The sequence below is a fragment of the Abramis brama genome, assembly GCF_963993115.1.
Source record: "Abramis brama genome assembly, chromosome: 21".
NCBI classification, from domain to species: Eukaryota; Metazoa; Chordata; class Actinopteri; order Cypriniformes; family Leuciscidae; genus Abramis; species Abramis brama.
In genome coordinates this window covers 22,847,282-22,858,551 of record NC_139983.1, presented here as the reverse complement: position 1 = coordinate 22,858,551, position 11,270 = coordinate 22,847,282, and the positions used below count along the sequence as shown (strand labels likewise).

The 11,270-nt window shown below is 35.6% G+C and overlaps 1 protein-coding gene across 2 annotated transcripts in view; it reads right to left on the bottom strand.

The window, feature by feature from the left end:
- Positions 1-523: 523 nt before the first annotated feature.
- Positions 524-11,270, bottom strand: part of prkd1 (protein kinase D1) — a 36,970-nt gene continuing 26,223 nt past the window's right edge. For both annotated transcript variants that reach the window (XM_084096267.1, XM_084096268.1), the window contains 13 exons: positions 10,924-11,001; positions 10,165-10,363; positions 9,235-9,358; positions 9,041-9,118; positions 8,548-8,818; positions 7,305-7,357; positions 6,842-6,914; positions 6,448-6,554; positions 5,608-5,769; positions 5,352-5,450; positions 4,395-4,662; positions 2,643-2,728; positions 524-1,480 (listed from right to left, as the gene is read on the bottom strand). In XM_084096267.1, coding sequence (XP_083952393.1) covers positions 1,262-1,480; positions 2,643-2,728; positions 4,395-4,662; positions 5,352-5,450; positions 5,608-5,769; positions 6,448-6,554; positions 6,842-6,914; positions 7,305-7,357; positions 8,548-8,818; positions 9,041-9,118; positions 9,235-9,358; positions 10,165-10,363; positions 10,924-11,001 — 1,817 coding nt within the window. In that variant the 3' untranslated portion in view covers positions 524-1,261. The remainder of the gene's footprint in view (positions 1,481-2,642; positions 2,729-4,394; positions 4,663-5,351; positions 5,451-5,607; positions 5,770-6,447; positions 6,555-6,841; positions 6,915-7,304; positions 7,358-8,547; positions 8,819-9,040; positions 9,119-9,234; positions 9,359-10,164; positions 10,364-10,923; positions 11,002-11,270) is intronic.

Here is an 11,270-nt window from a genome sequence, read left to right as displayed (position 1 = left end):
ACTTTCCGTACTTAGGCAATAAAACATTTGTTGAATAGCCTATGCCATGACAAATCCAGTTCATTCCTTGATTTGAGTTGTTTTTACTATTCTTACTATTGTTTTCAACGGTCTGTCCATCTAGTAAAACGTTGTATTGAGAGAGCTTGTACTGTCCCACCGAGCCAACTTTTTTAGGCTTTCATGCTGCATAAGCATACAGCGCCATCTGTCGATTAGGAAGCACCTTTCCTGTGGGCAAATAACTCCTACTTGATTTGAAGATGATGCAGCAGCGTGCCAAAAACACTAGACCACAGTATATGATCTTTTTTTTAAGCACTATGGCTTTATCACTCACCTTTGGCCAGTTATCGTCCAAACTGCCATTCTGTGACTTGCTCTCATTCCAACCCATAATTATTAATTATTCTAGTTAACATTTAATCAGCCTTTTGGACAGAACAGCTGATGAGTACATTAGTGTTGCACTTCTTCTTCACTTAAACGGGAACACTGAAAGAAACACACTGAAAATCTGTCATGAGCACATAATACTTTATGCATACACAACCAGCTGCACTTTATTATCCCAACATATCCGAAGAAAGCAAAAGGAAAAACATCTCCAGTCCACAGGCAGTGTTGCTTTGCTCTTACACTTGCACAGAACACTAACATAACCAACCTCCAAAGTACCACACACACACACACACACACACACACACACACACACACACACACACACACACACACACAAACACACGCGCGCACAAGCACATAAACACAAAACCACATAGCAGAATAATTTAATATTAATAAGTTAATAAAAGGCTTTATAGGTTCATTTTATACTTCATTATTTTGTGAATTATACAAACAAATACTGTTGATAGTTTTTTTTTCAACTGTCGTGCCAGTTAAAGGCAAAATAATAATAATAATAATAATAAATAATAATTTTATTCTCAGGTTAAGAACAAGATTTTTGATCATAGTACTTTAAGTGCAGTTGTTTTGTTGTTGTAGTGATGTGTTATTGTTATATATTTGGGTATGATTGTTTTTGTCTATGTAATGTATGGCTAGGTTGGCTTTTGTGGTTTAGGCACTGTGTGTTTAATGAAATTTGTGCTTGATCTGTAGTGTACTGTTAAATGAAATTGTGCAGTACTTCTGTTAGGAATTGTCAAGTCATTTACTGTTGACTTGAAGTGGTGATTTCGCAGTATACAGTTGGCTTGAGATCCGTTGTTGTGCCCTTAAAGGGGTAGGCAGCAATTTACAGAACACTGACTCTGTCGCTGAGCAGGCCCATCACAAGCTCGTCAGACTCCGCCTCTTCACGGACATCGGCGTGAGGGTTGATTAAGTGGGCTGGGTACTGAAGACCATTTTGTTCTGCAAAATGCTCCCAGCGCAAATCATCGCTTTCGTGGGTGATATATCGCTCCTGCATTTTACACTCCAGAGTCCGCAGGTCCAGCCACATCTGGTAGTCCTGACATAAAGATATATATTTTTAGGGATCAAAAACGTTCCACACTGCTAAAAAATAGGGAAAATAAAGAAATAATAATAATAATAACACTTTCTGTCAATATCTACCCTTGTGAAAAAACGACTGCAGCTAATAAAACATTAATGAAATAAAAGGACACTTTAGAGTACGATTTCATTACTATTTAACTCACTTAAATATTTTTTTAAAAACGTGCACTTTATAATAATGTCAAATTAAAAAGTACATTTTAAATCATTGTTTTAATATTTTTTTTGTACTAAAGCACAGGTACTTGATTTATAATTTTAACTGTAGTGTGTTATTCATTATTACATTTAAAGTCAACATATCTGAAATGTACTAAATTGCAACTTCTCCATTATAATTATATTTCTATACATGACATTCAAGTTTTAATAGAAATGTTATTAGTATATTTAATTTGACCATAAATGCTTGACAGCACATTCGCTAGTGCACTTTAATCAAGTAGTTAAGAAATTATATATATACTACATATATAGATATACTACTGAAGTAGGTCAAAAAGCACTCTAAAGTTCAGCTAATTGCATTTAATATTAATTTAAACTATCATGCACTTTCATTTAATTGCACAATTTAAATTTACATTATTAACATTAACAAATTATCATTTTGGACATTAACTGCATTTGCAGTTAATGTCTGAAAACATTACATTCAGTTTGCTATTGTATATTTATTTATATATTTAATGTCTTAGGTTCATTTTAACATGTGAAAATGACAGAAATTATTTTGACAAATTAAATGGGGTGGAAACAAGATATAGTAACATGATGAAAAAAAATTGAACAATAGTATAACAGTATATATCTTTCTGATTATAAATAGATGTTGTAAACTTCTTTTGCAAGTTCCCTACTATGTGCGAATATCTATCACATGCTCATCTATGCATGTAAGAACTGATTACGACTCAATTAATCATTGGCACTGGAAGGGTTATTATCACCTTGTTAAGATGTTAATATTCTCTAACACAGACATGAGGGGGTAACTCCACTCCTATTTCAGTTGCCTAATGTATCTGTGAGGGTGAAGTTTTTTTGTTTGTATATCTTTTTTTTTTTTCTTTTTTTTTACACAGGCCATATCAAAGTCATTATCCACTAACCTGTAACCAGGGATGGCTGAGAGACTTGTCCACGCTGTAGCGCTTCCTCATTTTGACTTGCAGCAGGTTATTAATGAGGTCAATTGCTGTAACAACAAAACAGGTTGTCAGTGACCAGGCTTTGGTGGAAAACCTGAAGGATTTTGTGTCCAGAGGGATAATGAGCAAAACCAACATCACGTTAACATTATTTCAGGGGTCACAAATTTCCGAGACACTCCAAAGTTTCTTAACCTTGAGGCCTCTGCGCTTTAGTCTGAGGGATCGTTTGGCATTATACACATGAATGGGTCGTAACAAAAATTGAGCACGCTCACACCAGTCTCTTTCTTTAACCCTTGCCCTCTCTTCTCTTCATCTTTTCTTTTTCCCTTCCTTCTCTTCCAACTCTCTCTCTTACACATTTAGACAGTTTACCATCAGCTTGGAAGCAGGGTAGTCACGCAAAGTTACTACACATTAATTTAAAAAACAACAATTGATAGATTTAATACATTATGAAAATGATCTATATTTAAATTATTTATTATATTATAATTAATATCTATATATCTATATATATATATTGAAAATTACAGAGAAAATGTACATGCTGTAAATCCATTGCAGTAAAATCAAATTGTTCTGTAATTTCTCACTTTGTTTTGCAACTTGTTTTATAAAGCGTTTTTGAGATGCTCTTTGTTATGCCACTTAATTATTTTCACTTCACAGTAAACAGGAACAAATTCAATTAAAACAGTTAAAAAACAGAACGTGATTGTTAAAATGGCCATACTTGATACCAGCCAAACTATATAAATAAATAAAAGTCTTTGTGAATAATTTGTTCCAATTGCCAGTGTTCTTAAGTAAGTAAAGTGTGGTCTCTGGTTCTCTTGCTATTTTAATGAGGAAGAAAGAGGGCATTAGTAAATAAACCGGGTCAAAGGTGAGGGCATCAAAAATCTAGTTAAGGTAATGAGATGAAGGTCAATTCTATTCATACAGATTTTGCACAGATTGCATATGACTTAAACATTAATATTACCTATTCAAGACCTCAACTCTCTGTTTTTTTGTTTTTTTTCTCTGGTCTTTACTCTGAATTAATCCTGACCATATCTACCTAGATCATAAACCATGAGTCAAGTAGGTGAGTTGAGGTCATCTATGCGTACAGTCACAGGGCGGAGATAATTAGAACAACAGGAGCTTCAACAGGAACATAGATTAACATCTGGGCGAATATCAGTAGCAGGCTGACTAGAAATAGCAGTACATAGGTCATATTTGTACATCAGCAGGGATATTAGCTAATGGAAGTTAATTCATAATAACTATCCAAATAAGGTTCTTCGCATGTGAGATGGGATTCGCGAAAATAGCTCTGTGACTGGATTACCGCTTACATTTTTAAGGATTAACACGCACATAATGGACTCTAAATCGCTTCTAGCTTAGAGAGGTTAATACAGCTAGCTTCTGACTTGTTTTAAATGGTTATCTCAGTATTTGAAAACCTTAATCTAATTTGGCGACTTTCTTCTGTGGAACACAAACTAAGATTTTTGGATTTTTTAAAACAGTTTTTGTCTATACAGTGAAAGTCAACAGGGTCCAGAACAGCATCTCACCCTAATGACTTTCATTGTTTTGACCAAAAATGAATATATTCTTTTGGTTTCGTCATGGAGTAAACTATCCCTTTAAACTTTACTTTGATTCCACATTCATTGATGGTTTTGTTCCAAAGTTCACCCCCAAACTTACCCTCTGGGGTCACTGTTTTCCAGGGGTTGGGTGGGTACATGAAAGCAGCATTCTGGATTTGATCGTGAATGTCTTCATCCTCATTAAAGGGGAACGTTCCACTGAGACTGACATAGACGATAACACCCACGGACCACATGTCCAGCGAGCGGTTGTAGCCCTTGTTCCGAAGCACCTCCGGAGCGAGGTACGCCGGGGTGCCTACCACCGAACGCCTAAAAGACTTCTCACCAATAATACGTGCAAAGCCGAAATCACACAGCTTCACCTGCAATACAAACCAAGGAATAATGAGCTTTACAATAAGCAGACGCCAGGAGGAACTGGCTATTTTACTCGACTAGGACTGAGATGCACAAAAGACCAAAAAAAAAAAAACATCCTTTTGTTCTGGAGCTAGCTTTTAACACCACAGACGTCGTAATGATCAGTTGTCACGGTTTGAACGAAAGTCAAGTGAAATTATCACCCAGTTGGATGCGGTTACAATGCATCTCCTGCTGATCTACACTTTCTACCTTTAAAACATTTGCTAAAGCACAGCAACAAGCGCCCGAGGAAACAGGAACCGAGCTCAGATGTTGACAGCTCCAGTTCTGCTTCCACCTTTGCAAAATATTTGTAAATGACACGCAGTGATTTGTTTAGTATTCTTCCAAAATGTTTGCCTGCTCTCAAACAGTGAGTCATGTTTCTGCTTGAGAGCTTCCAGAGACAAGCTTGTGCAGTAGACGGAAGAAACAATGGGAGGATAATTTAGAAATCTTTCATTAGAATGTAGAGACACACACAACCCTGTGCCTCGAACACACCACGAGAACGCTATAATTACCATCTTTTATTCTCGCACATTTACAAAAACAGATCCATTTATGTTAATTTCGGTGTGGCCTCACTTCATTCAGATATTTCCTTTCTTTTTGTTGTCGCTTCTCGTTCTGTTCGGATTTTACTCACTTGTGGAAAAGAGTCAGCGGAGGCTAACAAAACATTCTCAGGTTTGAGATCACAGTGAACGATGTTTTTGAAGTGAAGGTGGCGGAGAGCGACGAGAATCTGGGAATAGAGCGGAACAGCATTGTTACTACAATACGGTGTAAAACAAAAGAAATTGTAAATGAAAATGCAAAACTTTACCATTTTTTACTTCAAATATTTATATGGGATTGAGTGCATACTGAATGTTACGTTGTGCGGTGCCTGTGAGATGTACCTGCGTAACGAGAAACTTGGTGATGCGTTCTGGCAGCCTTCCCTTCTCACTTGACAGTATCATCTCCAACATGTCGCCATGGAGCTTTTCCATGACAACAAAGACACGCTCTGGTGTCTCGAACATGCACTCGAGGTTGACAATGCCAGGATGGTGGAGGTTCTGCAGAAGACACATATGGCATCTATATTTAATTATAAAATGGCAAAATTGCCAATATTGTAATATAGATGTTTAATCTAAATAAATGTGTACAAATTTGGATTTAATATGCTTTTAATAATAATATTATGAATATATTATATTCATTTGTTATTAGTAGTAGTAGTATTAAATACATATTAAATACACACACACACACACACACACACACACACACACACACACACACATATACAGTACATTTATATTTATATTCTGTTGTTTATTAGCATGCATATTATTAGGATATTGGCTGTTTATTAGTACTTATAAAGCATATATTAATGCCTTATTCTGCATGACCATATTCTACATCCCTTAATTCTACCCAACACTAAAACCTAGCAACTACTTTACGAACTATTAATGAGCAGTAATTAGGAGCAGTAATGAGGCAAAAGTCGTAGTTAATACTGTAGTTAGAATTAGACCCTAATCTAAAGTGTGGCCATATATATATATATATATATATATATATATATATATATATATATATATATATATATATATATATATATATATATAGTACGGTATATATACAGTATATATACGCAAGCACGCACGCACACACACACACACACACACACACACACACACACACAGCAGTCTTTGTATTGAGTATGTTATTTCTGTGTTTACCTGAAGAATGGCAACTTCATTCCGCAGTTGACTTTCCTGCTTGGTGGGAAATCGCAGCTTATCTATGATCTTGATGGCAACATCTCTGCCTGTTTTCCTGTGTTTCCCTGCATTATATCAGAAAGGATGATGTGCATTTTTATCATTTATTTATTGGATGTGAAGTATGGCTATATGTAAATGGCTAAATATTCAAATACAGTTTATCCGCGTTATACATTCATTGAGCATTGAACTAGATTGTACCACATTTGTTCTGAAAATCTGTTCTGTATTTAAATATTTAAATACAGTAAAATATGCATTAAATATTCTCCTAGTATACAGATTCCAAAACATTTCCTCACTGGGTGCCCATGTCAAAGAACTCCCTGTAAATAGTCTGATACATTACCTCCATAGACAATGCCAAATTGCCCAGAGCCAAGTACTTCATCAGGGAAAATCTGATACACTGTGCTAATATCCTGTTAGAAAAACAGAAACAAAATGTAAACGTATGTGCCAAAATGGGCTGTTCCCAAAGCTCGGAAGCAATGCTTGACACATCAGATTTCTTTGGATCTACTATTTTTTTTGTACTGTAACAATGGCTGAATTCAAACCAGTAGCCTAAAGAGCTACAGTATTTCCACATCTCACTTGGACTCTGTTAGAAAGACTTGCGTAACCCTGGCAACCCCATGGCCAAGCAGGTAATCAAAATAATCTCCAAGAGGCATTGTGTGTTTATATCACACTGGAACTCAAGGTTGCACTTATAGGCAAACCGACAAGAATGGTGAGCTCTTGCACACAGAAACAAAGAATATGAGATATTATATGTCTCCAAATATAAAAAAAGCATAAATGTTTACCACATTCTCCTGGATCTGGCAGTTGGATACAGAGATGCTAATGGTGACCTCTTCTGTTTGTGTGGAAAAAAAACAAAAACAAAAAAAAACAAGGAAAAAAAATCATTATGTATCTTTTGTATTGAATGCCATAGCCTCAGATTTACACCTTTACTAATTTATTCTACCTGAAAAAGAAACACTTGACAATAAACAATTTGTTAAAATCATGACATTTAAAATACGGCTTGTCGCATCACAGCCTATTTTTTTAAAATCATCTCAAAGAAAACTCGAAAACAAATTAGAAATTAAACCTGCACGATACTGATGTGAGGGGGGGCCGTGTTTTTGTTAATTGAAATAAAGCTGAAATAAAATAAAATATAAATATTCAATGAAAAAGTCAAACTGAAACAAAAATTAGAAATGATGATTTAGCAAATAACTGAAATAATACATACATACATACATACATATATATATATATATATATATATATATATATATATATATATATATATATATATATATATATATATATATATATTAAACTAAAAATTTAAAATTAAAATATACAAATAAAATCAAATTCAAAATATTAATGAATACTATAATACTATATAAATAATACTAAAATAACACTGGGAGAGGCAAGCACAATTTTCATTGTTAGAATACAATATATCGCTGCAAGTATTTCATTTTTGTGTACAAAAACTACATTTAAGGTGCTCATTTTTCTGTATAATGCCATAAATGCCAAAAAATTGTGAATTATCCCGAATGTCTGGATGTGATTTTATAGACATTGTTTCCAAAAAAAACAGCCAGTGTCCAGATATTTTCTGAAATGACTAGTATGTTCATGAAAATACTGCCAGTGGACATTTTACTATCCCATGAGGCCATGAGAGAGGAGTTGTCATATTTGCAAATAGCTGAAAATTGCAGCGCAGTTAATATTGCATGTCTCATGGCAATGCCAATATGCCATATGTAATATGCATGGATTGCATTCATACTACACTCCTGCATTCTTATAGAATGTACTTTAATAATGAGCAAGAAGGTATTTTTCAAATGCACTACAACCTTGTACACAAATTTGGACACAGCTATAGTTGCCCTGCAGTTTTCTGGCAGAAGCAAAGTGTAAAATTTTACAAAGAAAGGGAATATTACAACTGCACTGCATTTCTGTATTCGTAGCGTTTTCCCCCTTGAGGACAAGCCCTTAAATGTTTCACCATGAAGTTCATACTGTGGTAGCTGTGATGGCCGACGTGAGATATGCCCTTGGCGATGACTGGCATAAGTGCATGCTGGATGGCCATCTCCCACATGCGGGCCACGTCCTGTCCCACGCCGCTAACAAGCACACTGCTTCCGTAGCCCGACGTAGCCAGGTTCTCTCCTACATAGTACACTAGAGTTGTTGTGGCAATCTCAAAGCAATGTGGGTTGGCACCCTCAGGGAGAAGGTTGAATGTTTTTGCTGGTTCCAGAGACAGCACCTCAGATAGAGGAATTTCCTGTTGAAGAGAGTCAAGACGTCTATCTGAAAGCTGAAACCTCAATGATATTGCAGAGACATGCCTGTGGATCAGATGTGTGCAGTGATCCATGAAACCTATCAAGACAAACTATCAATGCTCTCTAAAAAAATGAAAGCCCTCAAGATACTTCCTAGATTATTTTGTTAATGTGAGTTTCAAGTGTCAAACTTTATTTTTTGACCTAAAAGTTGAAGTCACCTTATAGTATTTGCTCCCAGTGTCATTCTGGAACAGGGTAATGCACTTGCTGTCTAGTCGCCAGTAATGTCTCTTACGCTAGTGTGAAAAAAACAACAACAGATACTAGAAATGATCAGGTACAGAATGGAAAGTTCACTTGGTAATTCACACATAAATTCATAAGGTTTATAATGGAAACCCAGAGCACTTACCAATGTGTCTTTGCTGGTGAAATGTACAAGCCAGCCTTCTTTCATAACACTGCTGCTTTTCCTCTTGGTGTGTTTGACAGACTGAACTACCCGCATAAGTGGGATGTTGTTGCTGGTGCAAGGGCTTACAAACACAGCGACATGTCAAAACCTTCTAGAAAATGTCAATTGCAGGTCATGATTCATAGCATTCAAATACCTTTGCTGTTTAGTTACTATTTTTATTTTCTACTTGACCTCAAAGAAACAACGATAACAACAGTGTTTTAACTCAAATTGTTACCCAGAACACAACAAGACTACTCGTAAGTTCAGTTTTTACTGTTTTTGTTATATTTTTCCTGTTTGAGAATGCATTTTATGCATTTGTCCTTAATATTAGGTACTTTTATTTTATAAAATCTCTGTTATACTGTAATAGTTACTCTACCATTTAAAAAAAAAAAAGAAATTAATACTTTTATTCAGCAAGGATGCATTACATTAGTTTTTTACTTTCAATTCATCAAAAAATGCTGAAAAAATGTATCACAGTTTCCACATAAATATTAAGCAATACAACTGTTTTCAATATTGATGATAAGAAATGTTAGAATGATATTAGATGCATTAGAATGGTTTCTGAAAGATCATGTGACACTGAAGACTGAAATAATGGCGGCTGGAAATTCAGTTTTACGATCACAGGAATATATTTCATTTTAAAATGTATTAAATAGAAAACAATTTTCAAATAAATGCAGCCTTGGTGAGCATATGAGCATCTTACCAACCCTAGACTTTTGAACGGTAGTGTATATTTGCAGTCATTTGTTAATTTATTTTGCATTTACTATATTTAGTCACTGACAGAGACAAGTTTTGGACAAAAGTCAACTAGTTGTGGCGTTTGTTTTGTTTATAGGGCTTCTAGAGGTGTCGAGGAGCTACCTGATGATTCTGTTGGATTCATCTGGGTCTTGGTCTTGGAAATCTCCAAGCTCACAATGTCCAGCTTCCAAAAGAGCAGCGGAGTCTGCCACCAGAGACTCTTCCATGTCGTCGTTAAGTGGACTATGTCTGTCCCCGTCATGGTCATCACAACCCTCCTCCATGACCACATCTGATTCAGCGCCAGGACTTAACAGATCTATGAGCAATAAGAAGAAGAAGGGGGATTGGAGCGAACAGGAAAGTAAAGCATGGCAAGACAATGCAAGTCACGTGATGTATGTGTGTAAAAAAGCTGTCAGTTTAACACCACCAACGCTAGAAAGCAGAACTTGAAAATGACCAGTTTTGAATTTCCATTCAGAAAAATACAGAGTAATAATATTATATTATAATATAAATAAGGGATATTACAATAGAGTCCCTTTTGCAGTTATATCATTGTTCTTTAGCCTTTACATAAAATGTTGTGCTTACTATAAATTTGCAGAAAGAAATTCCTTCTTTTGTTTTTGCTCTGGTATTATAACTAATATAAATTACTGATAATATCAATTTTAGGTTAATCGGTTTCAGTGATATAAACAAACAGGTTCAGTCTTACAACATTACCCTGTTTTTTTTCATCTGAGCACACTGTTATGTATTAAGTATGATGTTCACATAGCATTTAATGTTTAGTGAGATAAATATTGTTGTTTTTGTCATGAAAATGCAGTGTTGATCATTGATTGGCATGAAGACTAAAGTTAGACTTGCCTCCGTTTCTTGACACCTCTCCGAGGCAGTTGTTTGGCACTTTGGGTGCACATCTTTTATGGCAGTTGAATTTGCAATCTGTGACGGTGTGAGGGGAAAAAAGAGTAGAGAAGAATGACAGAGCGACAGAGAGAGGGAGAAAGAGTTAAAGGGGGGGAGTGAGGGAGAGAGTTTACTACCAATCTGGCACATAAACATATGAGTTCCTGTTGTGCCGGTGGCTGACAGGCTGAGACCTCGCACATTGAACACATGAACATTAAAGCTGTTTGTAACAGCCCAGCCAACTGCACTCTTTACCGCTTGGCACATGGCATATATTCCCTTTACACAAACACATCGTATAT